The sequence below is a fragment of the Tursiops truncatus genome, chromosome 11, assembly GCF_011762595.2.
Source record: "Tursiops truncatus isolate mTurTru1 chromosome 11, mTurTru1.mat.Y, whole genome shotgun sequence".
NCBI classification, from domain to species: Eukaryota; Metazoa; Chordata; class Mammalia; order Artiodactyla; family Delphinidae; genus Tursiops; species Tursiops truncatus.
Window position 1 is genome coordinate 98,946,104 of NC_047044.1, and position 21,557 is coordinate 98,967,660.

Sequence of the window (21,557 nt, forward strand, 5' to 3'; positions counted from 1 at the left end):
AGAATGAATGAATCCAGAGTCATCCAGCAAGGCAGTAACAGAAGCAACACAAACCCCAGGGCTCTCGACTCCATGGTCAGGCCTCTCCGCCAGGGACACCTGGGCCGACCCAGCGGTGAGTCGCACCTGCCGGCCTAGCAGAGGGGGAGGAAGGGCATCCCCGTCCCAGGGGGAGCTGACGGCACAGGCGAGACCCAGAGGCTGGACAAAGGTGACGGGATCACGGCGGGACAAGAAGAGCAGGAGGGCAGGGCTGCAGCCTGTGGGAGCCTCGAGGGTAGGGCTGCAGCCTGTGGGAGCCTCGAGGGCAGGGCTGCAGCCCCACTCAGGGCCCGCGAGGCCGCGCAGAGCCCGGCTCTGCCCCCAGGATGACCGGCGGCCACCGCAGTGAATCCACCCGGGCACGGTGCACATTCCCCCGGCGGCAGGCACAGGCACCGAGGCCCGCGGGCACGGCCGCCCCGGAGCTCGGTAAAGACGGCTTGAGGGGGGCTGGATAGGAAGCTACTCTAGGGTTCAGGCAGGAGCCCCGGAGCATCTGCACTGGGACAGGGGGATGGAGAGACAGAGTGAGGAAGGAGATCACAGAATGTGGATGCAGGGGTCGGGAGAAAAACTGAGAAAGACTCCCAAACGACTAGCAGGGGAGGTGGGGCGGGCAGGGCCGCCCTGCAGGAGACTATCCTTCTCCGCTGATAGATTCCCCTGCCTTTGGTTAGTCACCTCTGGTACCTACACGCCTATGGCAGCTCTGTGCTCCCAATGGCCGCAATCAATACCTGCAGGCAGACGTTGATTACAAGGCAAGCGCGACTCCGAAGATGATGAAATCCAGGCTAAGTGATAGTGCTGATGGATCTAGTGCCAGAGAGGGTCACACAAAGCGGCCCATCCCACCACCTAACCCATCACCCATCTCACTCTTCATGTGTCCCGTCGATGGTCCTGACCAGGAGCACCCCAGCAGGGGCCCAGGAAGGTGAGAGGAAACACCCAAGACTAGCCCCCTGCAATGCTGACTGCGCGCTAGGGCAGGACTCACGAGCTGCTTTTAAATTCCCAGGTGACGCAGACGCTCGCTCCAGACTAAGAACCACTGATTATTAACCCCCTCGTTTTAGAGATAAGCAGGCCTGCAGAGCTAAGCAGTGGTGCACGGCTTTGAATAGAGAACGGCCATGGTCCCATCTGTGCTGGCTTCCCAGGGCCACCCGCAGAGCTGGGCAGGAAGGCAGAGCTGCGGCACCTGCATCCCAGGACCAGTCTGCATCCCTCCTTCCACAGCAGTGTGCTGAGAGCAGGTGGGGATGGGGGAGCTGTGATGGATGGGTCCTGCTTTGCCGGCTGCTGCCAGAGGGCCAGGGAGGAAGAGGAGAAATGAAAAGCAGCCCGGAGATTTTTTCCCTGTGATTTGTGCCGGCCAAGATGTTCTGTAGCAATATTTATCCAGAGGCTCTGTCCCACTTTCATTTATTATCCAGCTTAGCCTGAGTTATCACAACCAGGACAGACCTGTAAACTAGCTACCTGACACCATCGGGACTGTGAAGCATATTTTAAAATCTCAAGGAGCAGCTTCCACTCTCCATGGAAGTTTAAAGGAATAGATGCACTCCTCACCCTCTGGGGGCTGTGGCCACTCTCAAAGCAGACACAGGAGCCCCGTCCCTCTGCCACCTCTCCCAGCGCTGCACCACCCACGCCCCTCCACATCCCACCACCCAGTGCAGACCACCCTCTGCCACTGCCCCTTGTCCAGCCCGTAAGGCACACCTTCTAAAAGCCCAGATCATCTCCAGGGTTGAATTTTAATCATCTGTCAACAGCAATTCATTAAAACATTTGCCAGTAAAGGAATGAAAAATGGGGGCTTCCCTGGTGGCACAGTGGTTGGGAATCCTCCTGCCACTGCAGGGGACACGGGTTCGAGCCCTGGTCTGGGGAGATCCCACATGCCGCAGAGCAACTAAGCCCGTGCATCACAGCTACTGAGCCTGCGCTCTGGAGCCCACAAGCCACAACTACTGAAGCCCGCGCACCTGGAGTCCATGCTCCGCGGCAGGAGAGGCCACTGCAATGAGAAGCCCACGCACCCGCTTGCCACAACTAGAGAAAGCCCGCATGCAGCGGCAAAGACCCAATGCAGCCAAAAATAAATAATTTTTTTTTAAAAAAAAAGGAATGGAAAATGAATTTATTGAGCCTCTTCTATTACACGCTAGGGCTGTGTTGGGCAAAGGGGCTGGGGTGTAAGACCAGGTCCTCAATCATCTTACCTACCAGATCTACCCATACAGAACACAGGGCCGGATAACTAACCATTCAGGAAAGACAGGCGTCTGCCAGGGGGAGGGGACAGGACAGCAGGGAGGCCAGAATGCCCAGGGCAAGGGACCCTCAGGGACTGGCGCTGGCATCAAGGCAAACATGACAAGAGGGTGGACAGTAATTTCCAAACTGACAGCAGTTTCTAAAGATCACAGGTTAGTCGTGCAATCTAGTTACTAGGTTTACGGCATCGCACAAAACCAGAAGGAGAAAAACACCAAAAATCCCTGCCCTCAGATGGCTTACATTCTGATTTGAGGGCAAGGGGGTGACAAAGAAAGACAATTAAGAAAGAACTAAAAAATACGTGTCTGACAAGCTAAGTAGAAAATAAAGAGGGATGGGGGAGACCATGAATATACGGGGTGCGGAGTGGGCAGCTATTATAAATAATGATCGGGGAAGGTCTCTGTGGTACCTTTGAGCAAGGGCAGCGGTAGGGAGACACCTTGGGAAGTTTTATCAAAATCCAAGCAAGAGATGATGGATGTTGGCTCAGATCAGGGCCGTAGCAGTGGAGGGAGTAAGGAAAGCTGGATCCTGGTGCTATAAGGAGGAAATAGGGTAGGGAAGCCAAGGGGGCTGTCAACACATTAAGATGTCTATCGGTCACCTAAGCAGAGAGGCGAACCCACAACTTTACGAGCCGGAGAACTTTAGAAACAGGAGACACTTCACAGAGGACAATCTGAGAGTCCTCGCCCAACAGGTAGTGACGTGCTGGTGGCCCTGGAAGCCTCCCCTGCAGCCCTCCCAGCAGGGGCCGTGGCCATGCTGGCCGCTCTGCTCCACTCTGGGGTCCATGTCAGCATCCCCAGCATTGCTGCTTGGCTCACCGGAGAGGCCTGGTCTCTGCACCCGCCTCATTCTACAGGTGAGCTACTCTGAGGCTGGTAGAGCCAAGTGATGGGGCCGAGGCCACCCCCGCCGGCAGCAGAGGCCGCCTGGGTGAGACCTTCTCTATGCCGCCCACATCCACAAACTAGATTTTGTTTCCAGGTATGTGATTTTGATGACAAGGGAAAGACCTCTGCTTCTAGAAGTTTTCTCATAAAGTTGCTTTTGAATTCTGATTTCTTTCCTATGAACATACATTACATGCAAAATCCACGCTCCCTGATATCTGGAGGCGAACTGGACACAGACAGGCAGGTCTGACACAAGAATAGAGGTTATTGGTGTGACATTGGCACAGCTGCAATGTCTGTCTCCACAGAAAGGAAGGAAAATACTGAGCCCTGGCCTGGACCGGTGTGCATGTGTCAAAAGGCTCTGGAATATTCTCAGCAAATGCCACAGACGAGATGGATGGGAGAGAAATTCAGATTTAAGTGACATTTATTGAGCACCTTCTATTTCCAGGCTGTTGTATGGCTTCACTCAATCCTCACAGCGACCCTGTAAGACAGGTATGATGATTCCCAGATGAAGGAAGCGGAACGTAGACAGGTAAGGGACAGGCTCAAGGTCACAGCAGCCAGAAAATGACAGACGGGGGATTTGGGACGCCTCGCCCCCCCACGACACTCTCCTAAATCAGAGCCCTCCCACTGCTACGCAGCTCCCCAAAAGGAGGGCAGAAGGGCCCCCCCCGCGCAGGCCCAAGGGGATGGCTCCGTCTGACTCGGGGAGCCGGGGTCTGGGCTCCCTGCATTCTTCACCTCCTCCACCCCCAGGTGGCATCTTGCAGGACCGTTACTTCTGCCACCGTGATGCCTGACCCAGTCTTCTTCCCTCCTCCAAATACTGTTCAAAGCTGCCCCTTTGTCAAGGGCTCCAGGCTCACCGCCATGCTCCAGCCCCTCCAATGAGCTCGGGGACTTGGGAGGACCTCACCAACACCCAGCTCTGAACTGCCTGACCTCGGCCCGAGGATCCACAGCCCTTCCAGCTGCAACTGCTCACGACCCCATCAATACCTAGATACCTGCGGCCTGAGTGTAACGACAACAGCACTTGTTATCAGCAGTGACGTCACAGGACTTCTGCACTGCACTTCTCCCAGGCGGTCACATGGCTAACACACATGGTCCTTCTCACGACCCTGGGTGGTAGGAGGGCAGGCATGCATATCATCATTTGACGTGTGCGGAAACTAAAACGTAGGGGCCAGGGGACCTTTCCAAGGACACCAAACTAATTAATATCTGAACCAGATCTAGAAATCAGAGCTGCTCATTTCGAGGCCAGAGGTCTTTCAGCCAGACCCTACGCACTCCCTCTGTCTGCCCCGACGCCCTGGAGTTGAGTCCTCCCCGTGCCTCCACCACGTCCTCAGAGAGCCCCAGGGCCAATAAGCCTTCCCGACAGCCCATCCCAAACCCCCGGAACGGACGGAGCGCCTTCTGCTCCCTATGGGGAGGGCAGAGCGCTTTACAGAGAGAACGCAGCGAGGGTGAAGGGCCTGCGCCCCTGTCCGATGCTCCAACGGGCATGAGACCCATGAGTGGGTGACAGAGCAGCCGGCGTCCGCTGACTAGCCTCCGTGGAGAGTACTGTCACCGGATCTGGGCCGAGGAGGGAATGACGGAAGGCGCAGGTACCCACCCCTCGTGTTCCTGGCTCCATTTATTGCCACATGAGATCACCCCCTTGAATTTCTCCTACCTTCCTCCTGAGTCAGGTCCAAACCTGAGCTTATACATCCGCACGCCAGTCCGGTGCCAGCCAGAGAGGGGGCGGGCGGGTGGCCACGCACCACCTCCCATCCAGTCATTTGCTCCTCAGGTGCTTTGCTGACGGCGGGGGCGGTGGGGGGAGGTTGCCTTGGCTTCCCGAGGGACGGGGGGGCCTGGGAGAGGAGCTGAGATTCACCCAATCCTCCCCACCCACACCCTGTTCTTCCCCGATCCCTCCAACCTCTCTGGAGACATCTGTCCGCAGAGAGACGGGATGCAGGCGTCATGAGTGAGTAATAATGCTTCCCAGACGGAAAGAGACCGGGAGGCAGGGGGATGGGCGGGGGTGGGGAAGAGGCAGGAAGTGAGTACACGCCTCTGCCGGGACCCCCCCCAGTCCTCGTTACTCTCACACCCGGTCCCGCACGCATTACTAGTGTCCACACACCCTGCTCTTCATGCTACACGCTGGGCAACTTCGGGGGGGTCGGAGGTTTGCCCACCCAGCGCCCCCGAGCACTTGGCGCCCCCAGAGCACCTGGCGCGCATGCACTGGGGACACACGCGTGCTGCCCCCCCTCTTGGTTTTGACGTGAAGGAGGCATAAAGAAGAGAGGGCAGAGAGGCAAGTTCACGAAGGCCTCATCAACCAGAAGGTTTGAAGCATGTGGAAGGAGTTGGTGTAGCAGAGAGAGACGAGATTTTTCTGATGATAAAGAAGAGAGGACAGTTTTTGCTGAGGACAGTTGCAGGGCCCCTCGCAGGGAGCTGAGCTGAAAGGTTTGCGGCATCTGAGCTTCTACAGTAAGTTTTGGTGCATTATTTCTGACAGATGGCTGCCCCGGGGCTGCTCTTCCCCTGTAGCCTGGGGGCTGCCCAAGGCCCTACACCGGGAATCACCCCGGCCGCGCCTTCATCAACAAAGACCTGCAGCCGGTGCCGACTTTACTCCCTCCCAGGGCATCTGTCCACAGCCTGACCCTGCAGAATCAGGCCTAGAGCTCCCAAAGGAGCCAGAGGATGGGCCCAGCAAGCACACTGCCCCAGACAGGGACTCTGCAGGTCCAGCGTAAGGTACTCCCAGCCCCTGTGCCGGCCAAGGACCCTGGAGGAGACCCACCGCCTTGGCCCCTGCATTCCAGGTGAAGGTCCACATCTGTCGCCCACAGCTCCCAGCTCCTGCCATCCCAAGCTTGCAGAGGGACCACGGGGGGCTGTGCTCACAGCGCTTAGCCAGCAGCTGGCAGAGCAAGAGCCGCATCTGAGAGGCCTGTACACACCTTGAATCCAGCCCAACCCGGGCTCTGTAACCCACACCCCCGCAGCACCCCCCATCGTGCCTCTCCAGCTGAACCTTGAGTCTCTGCCGTCCCCTGTCTTCACCGAGCATTATCCTCACCACCAAAGGGGAGGCAGGTGCCAAAGGACACAAGCCACAGCCCTAGCCTCAAGGCACTTGCAGCCGTTTCTATTCTAAACTTGGAGCTCTATGTTTACTTATCATCCCTGAAATATGTCTTCTTCTCTCTGGGTCCTCCTTGGCTGGCAGAGAGTAACTTCCTTGATGATGGAAGAGCTAAAAACCCCAGTCTGTGCTCAAAACCCCATTTCTAGGTCTCAGTGTCACCGGTCATCAGAGAAATCAAATAGAAGCTGCAGTGAGGGCTTCCCTGGTGGCGCAGTGGTTGAGAGTCCACCTGCCGATGCAGGGGACGCACGTTCGTGCCCCGGTCCGGGAAGATCCCGCATGCCGCAGAGCGGCTGGGCCCGTGAGCCATGGCCGCTGAGCCTGCGCGTCCGGAGCCTGTGCTCCGCAACGGGAGAGGCCCGCGTACAGCAAAAAAAAAAAAAAAAAAAAAGCTGCAGTGAGATACCACTACACACCCCCCAGAAGGCTAAAACAAAAACAACAGAGAACATCACACGCTGGCACAGACACGGGCCCTCCAGAACCCTCACACACCGCTGCTGGGAGCAAAGGTCAAAACCACCACTTTCGAAAAGTGGTCACGTCTACAGAATTGGAATTTACCCATATTCCACGTCCCAGCAGTTCCGATCTTTGCTATAAACCAATAGAAATGGGTTTCGATGAAAAGAAGATGCATAGAAGTACGACTTAAAAATAACCAAAATCCGGAGGGAAAACGTTGACGAAAAGGAGTCAGACACAAAGGAGCACATACTGTACGATCCCAGCGATGCCAAGTTCAAAACTATTCTGTGCTATCAGATGTCAGGACAGCGGTTACACCGACTAGGGTAGCGGCTGGAGGGGCAGAAAGGGGGCTCGGGAGGGCTAGTAATGTTCGGTTTCTTGATCTGGGCTCTGGTCACTTTATAAAGGTCCTCTGAACGCTACCCCTTTGTATATGTAAGTTATACTTCAATCAGAAGTTAGGAATTTTCCCATTTCTCTCCACTTATGCAGCCCTGCAGCCCTTTCATACTGGAAGGACAAAGCTGCTCGTGGAAAAGGAGTCGCTGATCGTGTGCGAGCACATGTAATAACCTAGTGTTTTTCCATCTCCAAAATGAAGGCTGTGAGACGATCTCTAAGGAACCCTCCAGCTCTAGACAGTATGATGCTTTGATCCTATTCTTAGTAAAAAAACCTCATTAATCAGTAATAAGAAATCATTCTCAAATTAATGAAAAGTAAAAAATATGCAGCATTTGTTTAAAGACGACAGGGTGACAGCTTTCAAGAACTAAGCATATTACAAATTAAAATGTAAATGTCCACTAAATTGAAGTTAATGAAGAAAATGGCAATATACATTAGACTTAACACTACTTGAATATTATTAAAATTCTGTGTCTTGCTCACGTGAGATCCTTATTTCAACCATTTTAATCGAGAGGAGGCATGAATGCCAAATGACTGCATCTGCTGTAAGACAAGTGACCAAATCAGAGCGTCCTGAGGGTAACACAGGTGCAGACATCACTGACTCCCAAGCCCGGCCCTTCGCTTCCTGGCGTGAGACCCTCCCGCACCTGGGTGAAGCCGAGCCCGGTCTGAGCCCCGAGCTGACCCCCTCCTTGAGGACCGTCCTCTGCATCAGGCTGCCTTCAAACACGGATTACTTGGGAGACTTAAGACGCCCCCGGGAGCTGGACAGCACCAGTGATGGTCACAGATTCACGCAGGCAGCAGGACGGGGATTCGAGGCGTCCTCATAAATAAAACCTCTGCACGGTGGCCAATCTCCCGGGCACCTCGCAAGTACACGAACAGATCCACGAAGGTCCGCAGCCTCGAGAGCTTCCGCCCGAGGCTCCTGCCCACCTCCGCCGCCTGCACAACCACAGCATTGCAGGTCCCTCCCCCCAGGGCCTCGGTGTCTCCCTCCGCACGACGGGGGACACCCGCTCTGTGCCCCTCGCCCTGCTTTGCAGACACAGGAACTGATGCGCTTGGAATGTTTCTGGGCTCCCTCAGCACCCAAGGGAGCAGGGGGAACACAGCTCAAAAGAAGTCACTTCCTGGGGCCACGATGAGACTCAGAAGGGCAGGTCTGCCCAGGGAATTACACCTGAAGGAAGTCCCCTGAACAGAGGGCGGGTGGACCTGGACCCCCAGCCAACGCACCACGGTCAGCTCTCCTTCCCCACCAGCCGAGGGTGAACCACGGGATGGGGGCCAAGTACTTAACTCACGGGGTTCAGCTCCTCTGCCAAGATCTAACCACACTGAGGACCCGGCCTGAAGACCTTCAGTCCATCAGAAGGAAGGGCAGCTGAGCTGGGGCTCCCTTTCCCCGGCCCTGGAGCGGCCAGCGAACTCCCCCTCCTCTGGGCTCCACCACCTGTCTCTGGACCAAATTCGGATCACAGAGAGGCATTTCCTGAGCTCTGCAAGCCTGCTGACCCCGGAGGTTAATCCGACCCCTCCACGGCCAGGCCGCGTGGTGACGAGGGCCCCCTCCCCAGGCAAGGGAACCGCAGAATACTAGCGTTTCAGGGACCTGAGGCATCGCTGTGTTCCAAATGCAGAAAACTCTGCTTGTGTGTCAAATCGACTCTTCATTACCAAGTGCCCACTATTTGTCTATGGGACAAACGTGCGTGAAACACCCACTGTGTGCAAGGGACGGTGTGGCTTCCTACCCAACCGACATCCCAGGCATGGAAGCCCGCCTGACCCTGCCACTACCCCTTCTCTCTGCAGACCTGGGCCTGAAGACAGAGCTAAAAACAGCTCCCAGGATTGCTGTGAGACTCAAACCTGGAAATCCACGTGAAAGGACGTCCCTTAGGAAACAGAAAGCCCGTCAGCACCGATGGTCAGATTGCTCCCTCTCTCCCTTTTCTCTCTTAGGGACAAGGTGCCCATCCAGCCCGGCGTCCCTAAGGCCCTCCTCAGCTCAGCGCCCCAAGGGGCTTCTCCATCCCTGCTGCGGCCTCTTGCCCCACTCACCCCACCTTCCAGGTGAGGACTGTGGGGGGAGGCGGGGTTCCCACAAAGACGAGAGAACAGAGAGGGCAGCCCCATGGACGGGAGGGAGGAGGCCTGCAGCAGCAGGTAAGTTCCTAACATCCAAGGCAGCAGCTCACTCAGAGGTTTTCTGTATCCTCCAAGGCAGAGCAAGGATTATCACTGATGTGTTATCTGCTCCAATTCTTCCTGCCAGGAGTCAAGTATAATACCGCAGTAATGCGGCCGCCCGGATGGTCTCCACACAGAGATATGTAAATTACACACAACGGACGGACGGCGCGACGCACGCACGCACGCATGCCGCCGTCTGTCTTCCGCAAATCCTTCCTCCTCCAGGATGTGAGGCCCGGAAAAATCCTCGGGGCAGCATGAATCCGCAGGCAGGACAGGAGCCTGGGGGGCAAGGCCCAGCCCCAGTAACCCGAGGCCCAGACACTGTGACTTGAGCAGACTGTTGAGTGGCAAACTCTGCAAAACCCCGCGCTGGGTGTGGCGGAGAGGGAACGAGCGGACACGCGGGAAAATACAGAATGAGAAAGCACGGCCCCCACGCCACGCCCTGTGTTCCACTTCCGGGGTGAAGACGTACACGCAAATATTTTACCACAGGACAGAGTGTGGCAAGTGGCAAAACAGAGGTAGAAACATAAAGAAGGGAAGGCTCGGAAGGGAAGAGATCATCATATCCAACAAGGGGGCAAGAAGGGGTGGCAGGGCTTTATGGACAAGATCTTCAACCCGGACTCTGAACAGAGACGCCAAAGGGCGATGGGGAAGGAGGGAGAGGACAGCTTGCGATCCAGGTGGAAAAGCACGCGTTCACCCATCTGCTCATATCCAACAACTGTCTGTAGCACCAGGCAGCTCGCCGTGCCGCAGACGCGAGGTGAGCAGGACAAACGAGCCCGGGAGGGGTCTGCGTGACCCCAGCAGGGACCATGGAAGAGGATGGGAAGAGCCTGGGAAAGAGAGTTGGGGGTCTGCTGGAGAGATTCGCCTCCCCGTCCCAGTCTGTCAACAGTGGGAGGAAGGAGAAGCCCTGAGCCCTCTGAGGGCCCCACTGCCCTCCACCCAGCAGGCTGCCCAGTACCTGGCCGTCTGACCCAGCTCTCACGGTGGGGGAGATGGAGCTTTGAGCCTTGGCCCAGGAGGCCTGGGGAGAAAAGGGGGACACACAGCCTAGAGTCTGGTATAACCACAACTTGTCTCACTAACTCCCCTTAAATCCACCCGGGGGACCTATAAGAGCTGCTGAAACAAGTGTTGAGGGGGAAGAAAATGGTCCTTGCCTGGCCTGAATGCAGAGTTGGATTAAAGGAGCCAAAGAGCTGAAAATGCCCTCTTTCTTTTTTTCACCAAACATCCATCACCTCTGGTCTCAGTTGTCACTGTCATCTCCTTCCCAGCTTGAGGACGGGCCTGCCAGGGTCCCATCACCTGGACTCCGGTAGCAGCAAGCTGATGACTCCTCGGCTGTTGGTTCCAGTGGGTCTCATGAGGCAAGGACAGCCTTGCGATGACGGCAGCCCCCAGCCTCCACCATCACAGAATCAATGATTTAGCACCCAGCTGCGCACAACACTATTCTGGAAGTTGTTAAGAGCAAGTTAAACACACAAAGAATGATAAAATCTCAACACAAAAGACTGTCCAGGACTTTCCCGGAGGTCCAGTGGTTAAGACTCTGTGCCTCCACTGCAGGGGGCGCGGGTTCAATCCCTGGTCGGGGAACTAGGATCCTGCATGCCACACAGCACAGCCAAAAAAAAAAAAAAAAAAGATTGTCCAGCAGGGGCTGGAGGCTGCATGTGGGTGCTGGTGCCCAGAGCATTTTCCCTGGGCCGGTCTCCACACTCCCCAGATGGCAGGCTGCCCCAAATGAACCTTAAGATCCCATCCATTTCAACACACTGTGCTGGACATCCACAAACCCACCCACACACACACAATGAAGCTGGACCCCTACCTCACACCACATGCAAAAGCTAACTCAAAAGGCATCATGGCTATACATGGAAGAGCTGAAACCATAGGAGTAAATCTTGGGTTAGGCAATGGTTTCTTAGATATGACACCAAAAGCAAAAGTAATACAAGAACAATTAGATAACCTGGGCTTCATCAGTGTTATAAACTTTTATGCTGCAGATGACACCACCCAGAAAATGAAAATGAAAAGACAACGCTTAGAATATGAGAAAATATTTGCAGATCATATATCTGATAAGGGGATATATATAAAGGACTCCTACAACTCAGTAATTAAAAGACAACTCATTTTAAAAATAGACAGTATATTAATAGATATTTCTATACAAATGGCAAATAAGTACATGAACAGATGCTCAACATTATTAGTCCTCAGAGAAATGCAAACCAAAACCACAATGAGATACCATTTCACACCCACTAGGAGGGCTACAAAAAGACAATAACAAGTGTTGACAACGGTGTGGAGAAACTAGAATCCTCTGTGTGCTGCTGGTGGGAATGTAAAATGGTGCAGCCACTGTGGATAACAGTATGGTGGTTCCGCAAAAATGTTCGACCTAGAGTTACCACATGACCCAGCAATTCCTCTCCAAGGTACATAACCACGAGAAATGATAACATGTCCTCACAGGAGCTCGCACACAAATGTTCACTGTGGCATTATTCATAACAGCCAAAAAAATGGAATGAGGCAAATATCCATCAAGTGACGAATGGATAAACGAAACGTGGCATACACACACCATGAAACTTCGTTGAGCAGTAAAGAGGAATGGAGCACCGCTACACGCTGCAACGCGGATGAACCCTGAACCATCATGCTAAGCAAAAGAAGCCAGTCACAAAAGACCCCACTTATAAGAAATGTCCAGAATAGACAAGTCCACAGAGATAGAACATCGATTAGTGGTCACCCAGGGCTGGGGGTGGAGTAAGGGCTGGGGAGAAATGAGGAGTGACCACTGGTGGGTACGGGCGCTCTTTAGGGGGTGATAAAATGCTCAGAAATAGATAGTGGTCATGGTTAAACAACTGTGAACATACTAAACCACTGAGCTGTACATGAAACGGTTGGGTTACTTTGTTCGTGCAGCAATAACCCAAGTACTACAGGCTGGGTGGCTTGAACAACAGAAATGTGTTTTCTCCTGATTCTGGAGCCTAGAAATCCAAGACCAAGGTGGTGGCGGGTTCGGGTTCATTCTGAGGCCCCTCTCCTTGGCTTGTAGATGGCCGTCTTCTCCCTGTCTTCACATGGTCCTTCCTCTGTGTGTGTCTGTGTCCCAATCGCCTTTCAAAGGACGCCAACTGTACTGGCTCATGACCTCCTTAAACTTAGTTACCTCTTTAAAGATCCTATTTCCAAATACAGTCACATTTTGAGGTCCAAGAGGTTAGGACTTTGACATAAGAACTTGGAAGGGCCACAGCGCAGTCCAAAACAACGGGAGAATTTTATGGTACGTGAATTGTATCTCAATAGAAGTATCTTTAAAAATCCCACCACGGGCTTCCCTGGTGGTGCAGTGGTTGGGAGTCCGCCTGCCGATGCAGGGGACACGGGTTCGTGCCCCGGTCCGGGAAGATCCCACATGCCGCGGAGCGGCTGGGCCCGTGAGCCATGGCCGCTGAGCCTGCGCGTCCGGAGCCTGTGCTCCGCAACGGGAGAGGCCACAACAGTGAGAGGCCCGCGTACCGCAAAAAAAAAAAAAAAAAAAAAAAAAAAATCCCACCACAAAGCCCAGAGACCGGCTAATCCAACCCCTTGTTTTACAAATGGGGAACTGGGTCCCAGAGAAGGGGAGCTACTTGCCCTGAATCCCAGAGGCCGAGCGGGCAACAGAACACACGGCTCCTGCCCCAAGTCTAGGGCTCGTTCCACCAAACCCTCCTGCCGTCCTAGCCTCCGGGACTCGTAAATTGAACAACGATGGGGAAAGTACGAAAACTTTAAACTTAAAAAGAAAAATGCCCAAGAAGTTAGATCATGTGCAGTCAAGGAGTAAACACGCTCCACGGCTTGTGGGAAAAGGGGACAGACAGCAAAGCTCCGAGGAGGCCCTGGAAGAGACCTGCGGAGGCCATGAGTGAGTTCGACATTCATTCCATGTCTGTTGTGTGCCAGGTGAAACAGGGGCATGTTCCTGAGAAAGAGGTCGTTTCCAGAAGAGTTGGCACATCAGCTAATCCTTGAAACATGGCCCTGATTCCACGGGGCTGAGGGCTTTACCAGCCAAAGGAACTGCGTGACCAAAGGCAGGTAATTTCCAGACCTGCTCAGGAAACAGCCAACTGCAGAGCGGTGGAAGCGTGTGCTTTGTACCAGGAGCAGCGGGGACACCCAGCAAAGGTACGCTGAGGTCAGCTTCCGGACAGCCCTGCACGCTATGCTCAGAAGCACAGACCTGAGCTGGTGACAGAGCTGCGGAAGGTTCTGGGGCAGGGGTGGGACATCACCTGAGCCGGGCTAGGGCAAGGGGGCTCACCCACGGCCAGAGGACGGCTGGGGCCCGCCTCACGAGCCCTTGCATGAGGCATTCACAGGATGGGGGAGGAGGGTTCGAAGAGAGCCGAAGGAAAGACCCAAGGGGAGCCAGAACTGGGGCGCTCCTGCCTCTAGGGGCGCTCTCAGATTTATCTTAATTAAACTCAGGAAAGCGAGAAGTTGAGGGGACTCTCTGCAGGCACTGAAAAGCCGCCAACTCCTGGAACCCGTGTTGTGATCCGGTGCTGACAGCCCTTCACCTTTTCCATTTCTTTTATTTTTTTAGGAGGTAAAGGGAGGGGAGGGGAAGGGGAGAGAGACACAATGGAGTTGCTTGGTGAACAAAAGCCCCGGTACGTTTCTGTTCGTTTTCATCCGAGTGCGCTGCTCTGTCAGCACCCTATAATCAGAGCCAAGCAGGGACACAGCCCGTAACTTACAATTCAGGCATCAAGGCAGCCTGGACGGCGCGGGGCCTGCCTGCCGACGTCTACCAAGCCTCCATCTCGTCAGGGATGGGGAAGGAAGGGCCGGGGACTCAGAGAACCGGAGGACACGGCGTAAGAGGTCGGAAGAGCTTGGTTCAAGTCCTGGCTGCTCCCTCACCAGCTCTGCAACCTTGAGAAGACAAGACCTCTCCAGACCTCCACTTCTTGGTCCACACCAATGTCATCTGCAACTACTATTAGTTATTCAGAGTCTACTCTGTGCCAGGGACGAGTTTAGGTGTTTAGCCTCTACAAAGCACCCTATGAGGGAAGTATTAGTCTCCTCATTTCACAGATGGAGAAACAGAGGTCCAGAGATTAAATCGTTAATCAAGGTCAGAAAACTAGTCGACCAGCTTCAAAACCCACATTCTTAAACTATACCACACTGATGTGAGTTGAGTGGAAATAACCCTGCTCTCCCCTCCCTCACCTGCTTGCTGTGAGGCTCAGTGGGGAGAACTCGCACCAATACTGCAGCGTATAGCCTTTATCAACACCATCGGCCTTCAGTATCTGCAGGATTCAGTCAACTGCGAGCCAAAAATATTCAAGAAAGAACTCCAGAGAGTTCCAAAAAGCAAAACTTGAATTTGCCGTACGCCGGCAATGATTTACATAACATTGACATTGTATCAAGCACTATAAGTAACCTAGAGCTGATTTAAAGTATGTGGGGAAAAAAAGTATACGGGAAGAGGTGCATAGGTTATATGCAAATACTACGCCATTCTGTATGAGGGACTCGAGCATCTGCGGATTTTGGTGTCTCTGGGGGTCCTGGAACCCATCCCCTGGAACCCATCAATCAGCTACACCCCCCCTCAACTGGGGCTCCAGAAAGCGCTCCCAGCTGGTCCAGCCCTCGCTCCACTGCTGACCCACGGTCACGTCCCCGTCATGCTCTTGGTCCCTGGATTCCATGGGACTCTTAGAAGCAAAACCCATCTCACCCCGATTCCAAACTCCAGGAGTCCGTCCTCTCCGGAGACGGCGGGCATCTCCATCAGCACCCATTCCTGACCACTGTCCCCGACCCCGTCCTGGGGGGCATCATGTGAGAGGGTGCAGAGTCCCGGCACAGTGCCAAGCACTGGGTCCACAGCAGGCTCTGGGCCCAGCCACCAACTCCACAGCCTGACTCTCGTCCTCCTGGGGGTCACCCCCGACAGAGGAGCACCCAGACACATCGAGAGCTCCCGACACAGTGGGAAGGACACCGACCTGCTATTAATACAGGAAAACTGGACCTGACACTGTCAGTGATCTGAAACCTCCCAGCTGAGGGAAGCTTTGTTTTTTCAATAAATGATGAATAACACAGGGTGTTTATTTCCCCAGCAAGTCGTATTTCTTAAGTATCACTAGGCTCGTACGTCAGGGCTGTCATCTGGGGAAAGCAGGGACGATGCGGCGTCTTCAAGCCCTTCTCCTTCCTGAGGAGTTCAAAGCACCTCACGCAGAACCCCCTCTGTGGTCCCTGAGGCTCTCAGCGGGGCTGGGGCCAGCAATCTGCCTGCGGAGAACACCCGCTGACAAGTCCTCCCTGCCCAGCTGGGAAATGCAGGGGCGGGGGGTCCCCCAGAATCCACCTGGTCCGATCCCCAGTGCCCACTCTGCGGCGGACCAGGGGCCTGGAAGCGAAGATGTGGTCTCTTGCTCAAGACAGACAGACAGACAGACATCTCCGTCTCATCACACACCAGACAGTGTACAGAGAATATGTCCTTCAAGACAGCTCAGTTAGTTCTAACCCCAGGAGCGGCCTCCTCAGGACGACCGCCTACCCCCTCAGGACAGGACTGTCGTCCCCGCCAGGCACGTTCAGAACGGCGTGTCTCTGTCTCACGCGTGTCACCGATCACAAGATGCTTCCTGTGTTGTGTTCTGTGTGCAAGTTGCTGCCCTCCCCATGATTTGTGGTCATGTTATAGCTTTATGCTCCTGGTATCCCTGCAAGGTGCCCAGCGTAACAAACGGCCCAGACACAACACAGAAAGCAGGGGCCACAAACCAGCACCCTAACCACAGATACATTCCGTTCCGTCTGCATCATGTTTTAAATATTTTAAAACTAGTTGCCAACAGATAAAGCTCAGGAGGTTTTACCCCCAAATCAGGGGTTCGAGCTTCCCTTGGAGAATGGAGGCTCCAGCAACACCAGGCTATTTCTGGTGTGGCAGCAGTCGGCAGGCCCTGAACAGCAGGTGCATCCCCAAACGGGGCGTGGCCTGTCTCACGCACCTGAGTCTGCAGCTCTGTGTCCAGCTCGGCTGACGTAATCGAAGGTGCACTGTGCTCGCTTCAGACCATGAGCTCCCTGAGGGTGAGCCCTGGATCTACTTCTCTTGCTGTGAATGGGGTCAGGTGAGGCAGTGCCCTAACGGATCGCTCAAACAGTTAAACACACACAGTGGAAACCTATGCACCCTGGCCAGGGGCTCCAACAACAAGCCTTTAAAACAGGGACTCTGCCTCCTAACTCACTGCCCAAGGCCACACGCTTAGACGAAGATCTGAGTCCTGTGGCTGCCCTCGGGCACCTGACTTCGGGTCGGCACTTCACAACCCAGAACGAGCTCCCCCATTACTCTAGGAAAGAGTGCCTGGCTGCGCGACTCGTCCTGAGAAATAATACAAAAGGCGGAGAAAGAAAGGGAGAAGGAAAGGAGAGACAGAGTGAAGAAAGACAGAGAGAAAGGAAGGACAGACACACACACACACACATAGACACACATACAATATTAACATACCTATGCATATTAATGCAGTTTTATTTAGAAGTAGTATTAATGCATTATTATTTAGATCTGTTAAAACCTGAACAAACTAAATTTCCAACAATGGAAAAATTGATAAAAACTCAATGACTACTATGTAGCCATTTAAAAGTCTAATTGTGATGATTATGTAGCTTGTGGGAGAATATTAAAGCAAACAGAATGCAAAAGTCTACCTGCAGGGGCTGCCCTGGTAGCACAGTGGTTGAGAGTCCGCCTGCCGATGCAGGGGACACGGGTTCGTGCCCCGGTCCGGGAAGATCCCACATGCCACGGAGCGGCTGGGCCCGTGAGCCATGGCCGCTGAGCCTGTGCGTCCGGAGCCTGTGCTCCGCAGCGGGAGAGGCCACAGCAGTGAGAGGCCCGCGTACCGCAAAAAAAAAAAAAAAAAAAAAAAAAAGTCTACCTGCATTATGACTATAACCACGTAAAAATTATGTCTGCAAGGAAGTACAGACTGAGGGCATCGTGGAAAATGGAACGTTGATTTGTCGTGGTGGCGGGTCTGTGAGGCCCTTTTTTTCGCTACTCCTTTGATTCATACTCTTTCTTCCTGCACAGCATTATTTCCGTAAGTATGTTTTTAATACCCAGCCCGGTCCTGTCCCCAAATTAAGTGCACGCAACTCAACCAGACAGCGATGAGGTCAGGCAGGCACGGCTCCTTAGCCCGCGAGTCCCTCGGGGGCGGTGGTCAGGCACCAGGTCCAGGTGCGCATAGCTGGGGGCTTCAAAGCAGGCTCCCCCCGAGCCCCCCTACGCACTGTAAAGGGGAGTTCAGCTCTCCTGGCCCAGCAGACACCTCGGGGCCCGCCCTTTGTGTGGCTGGCCCTCTGCTGCTCTGTCACCTGGTCAGTGGCTTCAGGGTCTGTCTCTGATGCCACATGAGGAAAGGAGAAGCCCTGGGGCCTCCAGGCAGGACGTGGCCACGCCAGCGACCTGTCCGTCAGTCGCTCTTTTCTTTCCAATACACATTTCATCGTGTCCCTCTCTGGAGACTCAGGAACCAGGTCTAGGGAGGGGGCTGCCTGTCAGAGGACGGGAGACACCTAAGCACCTTCTAGAAGGTGGGGCTAACAGGGCAACAGGCCAGACACCCCGGGGAGCCGCCAGGCGAGGGCAGGGCTGAGGGTCCAGCCGCGTGGACACCAGAAGAGCTGACCCCGCGGTGGCCCGGGGGGCGGGTGCTGCGGGCTGGAGTGGCAGCTGCTTCATTGTTTGTTAACTGTGACAGAGAGCCGGGGCCTCGGAAAACAGAGACATTTCCTTACATGCACGGTCCAAACGATCACACTCCCCAGGGAGAGATTTCCTGCTCTGAATTCCCCATGGGACTGAGAGCCGGAGAAGAAAAAACCTCCTCAGCTGAGCCGGGCCCCAAATCACACCCACATCCAGCAGGGCGCCCCACGTGCAGGGAAATTCACTGAAACTCGACTGTCGGGCTTCTACTTCTCAATTCCTGAGACTGGCTTCATTTAAATTTAAAAAAAGAAAGAAAAAAAAGGAAAGGAAAGAAGGAAGGAAGGGAGGAGGGAGGGGAGGAGGGAGGGGCGGAAGGAGACTTCCCTCACTGCCGCCCTATTCTGTCCAGCACCTGGGGTTGGCAGGGCAAGTCCCCAGGGATGGGGCCACAGTCCCGACAAGCGAGGGTGGGAAAAGGGCAGCCAGCTGGTCAGGTCATTGAGCCCACGGACGGGCACTGGCAACCCTGGTGCCTGCCCAGCTGGTGGCATCTGCCCGGAGGGGAGGTGGTGAGGATGGACTGGAGAGGCCCGGAGGACCAAATGTGAGGCTGGTGGCAGGCGGCCCGCCCCTTCTGTAAGCAATCCCCCACGGGGTTATTTCCAGGCACTTTTTCCTGTGAGAAAAGAATGGGAGGAATGCAGCCCAGCCGTTACCCAAATCCACCCTCCTTGGCTCCGAGCCCATGACACACAGAGGGGGCCCCCAGCGCCTGTAATCAGCAAATCCGTTTCAGAAACTCCAACTGGCAGCAGAGACCAGGGACATAGGCAACGCCAGCTGAGGGCGTCCCGGAGGGAAACGCAGGCCACGCCGAGAGGGGCCAGAAACACTCCTGGACGCTTATAGCTCCTCGGGGACCTGAGCTCCAGGAAATGCTAGCAATTGCAATCCAACTGTGTCCCTGGCCAGAGGAGCCGACTGGAGACTGAGACTGTGCACAGGCAGGAAGAACTTCATTGGGAAAAAATGTTGACCGAGTTTAATGTGAGCGGAAGGACAAAAGCTTGGATGCAGGAGCCTTCCTGAGAAACGAGCACCGAGCGCTCCAGCAATTTGCACGGGGCTGTGCAGGGAGTATTGGGTTCAAAGGCCCGGGCCGGGGGCTGGACTCCCCTGGGCAGGGCCAGGCCCACGGCGAGGAAGGGGTGGCAGGTGCTCCCCTGCAGTGCCTGAACTTGGCACCCTGAACCCCGCCCTGCAGTGGAAACTTGCTCCAGGCCACCCCCCCGCTGGAAGGAGGGCTCAGAAAACTGAGGCCAAAAAAATACAGTGTCCTCACTCGAGACCAAATAAAATGGTGGAGAAGAAACCCCAGCATCTCCTGAGCCCCTGGCATGGACCAAGCACACGGCCCCTCTAGGTCTAAGAACCTGCAGTAGGTGGGTACGTCATTCTCATACTACAGGCAAGAACCTGGGAGTCCTGGAGATGGACCCTCGGCGCGTGGCTGGAACCAAGCCCGACGCCTCGTCTGCATGCATCTCCAGGGTCCAGAGAGACCACAGTCCACCTGGGGCTGCACAATGCAGTTTCTCCTAAAGGAAACCTGGCCCACTCCAGACGCCACCTTCAACAACCAGCGTGTAAGCGAGCTCACTGGGCGGCCTCAGTCAAGCCCCTTGGTCCCTGGGGGCCTCAGAACAGGGGCGACCGAGGTCCCTTCCTGTTCAATAGATGCAGGAAGGGTGCGTAAGCCTCTAACTCTGGCCAGGAACCCAACGAGACTAAGGGAGCTCCATGGGATTCTGCTGCATCTCTCTGCCCAGAGCCTCTGGCACCCGGCAGACACTGGGGCAGTGTCGGCGGGCCGAGCGGATGGCTCCGTGAATGGACGCATGAAGAAGTGTCCTGAAAGTCAGGCCCACCTCGGAAGGAAGCACTGGGAATATCTGTTCACCAGACTTCTCCCCAAAGGCGGAAGAGTTGGACCTTCCCAAACCTCACTTTGCATTGAGATCATCTGGAAAGCTTGTCAAAATACAGATTCCTGCCCCACTGACGAGTGTCAGACCCAGAAGCTCTGGGCTGGGGGCCCAGGAGTCTGAATTATTCAAAAGGTCCCCAGATGTCTCTAACTCAAGGCCAGGTCTAGAATCACTGATGTATATTACTTGGCTAACAGCCGTTCGGTCCTGTGCTGGGACCAGATGAAGGTAAGAAATCAAAACAAAATAAGTGACTCTCTCCTAGAGCCTTTTTTCCAAAGAGCTCAAATCGTTTTATGCCAAGATGCTGTTACCTGTTGGAATGAAACAGGGTGGCAATTCTTCTCCCCATTCTGTAGGTTGGCAAACTGAGGTCTGCCCAAGAAAGAGTACTAAGTCTGCGTTTCACCGCTGCCTTTAGCTCCTGAAGAAGGCAGGGTATTAGACCTATATTAGGGTATTAGGGACTCAGCTAAATTTCATAAAAAAGAGAGGGCTTCCCCGGTGGCGCACCGGTGAGAGTCCGCCTGCTGATGCAGGGGACACGGGTTCGTGCCCCGGTCCGGGAAGATCCCACATGCCCCGGGGCGGTTGGGCCTGTGAGCCATGGCCGCTGAGCCTGCACGTCCGGAGCCTGTGCTCCACAATGGGAGAGGCCACAACGAGAGGCCCGCGTACCGCAAAAAAAAAAAAAAAAAAAAGAGAGAGACCAAGGCCAGGCACGTGTTTGGCTGCTGCAGGAGGTGCTGATGTCAGGAATGACACCTCTCCTCCTCCTGCGCACACTTGGAGGACAAAGCACACTTGTTTCTTGATGGCTCACACACCCCAAACACAGAGTCCCACCAACGTCAAACCGTCAGGCCAGAAGGAAGGAGACCTGCCCCCTTCGTCTCAGGCGTGCGCCCATCTCCCCGTCCTGGAGGTGATGGGGGTCGTTCACTGATTCATTCATGAAAATGACAGCAAAGTAAGCAGTGCTGAGCACAGCAGGAGAGCTAGGAAGGCTCGAGTCCCCATGGGCGTGAAGCAAGAATTAACTTTTCCTCTTCTTTTCAATTAAAGAGCGGCCCTGCTGGAGGGACGAAAGCTGAGCCACCCACAGCCCGCAGCTTACCCAGGAGTGGAGTGGAGACACTGCTCAGAGGCAGGGGCAGAGTCGTCTCGGCCGGACACGCCCAAGAGGCCCCCTCTGCCCCCAGCCCTGGATGAGATTGATGGAGCTGAAGCAGCTGCAGCAGTGCGGGGGG

The 21,557-nt window shown here is 54.9% G+C and overlaps 1 protein-coding gene across 2 annotated transcripts in view; it reads right to left on the minus strand.

The window, feature by feature from the left end:
* Positions 1 to 21,557, minus strand: part of TSPAN9 (tetraspanin 9) — a 193,938-nt gene that overhangs the window by 114,792 nt on the left and 57,589 nt on the right. Inside the window, exon 1 of one of the 2 annotated variants that reach the window (XM_033867178.2) lies at positions 4,936 to 5,114. The exons of the other annotated variant lie outside the window; for it this stretch is intronic. Coding sequence (XP_033723069.1) covers positions 4,936 to 5,044 — 109 coding nt within the window. The 5' untranslated portion in view covers positions 5,045 to 5,114. Of the gene's footprint in view, positions 1 to 4,935; positions 5,115 to 21,557 lie in introns of those variants that run through there. 2 annotated transcript variants of the gene reach the window in all.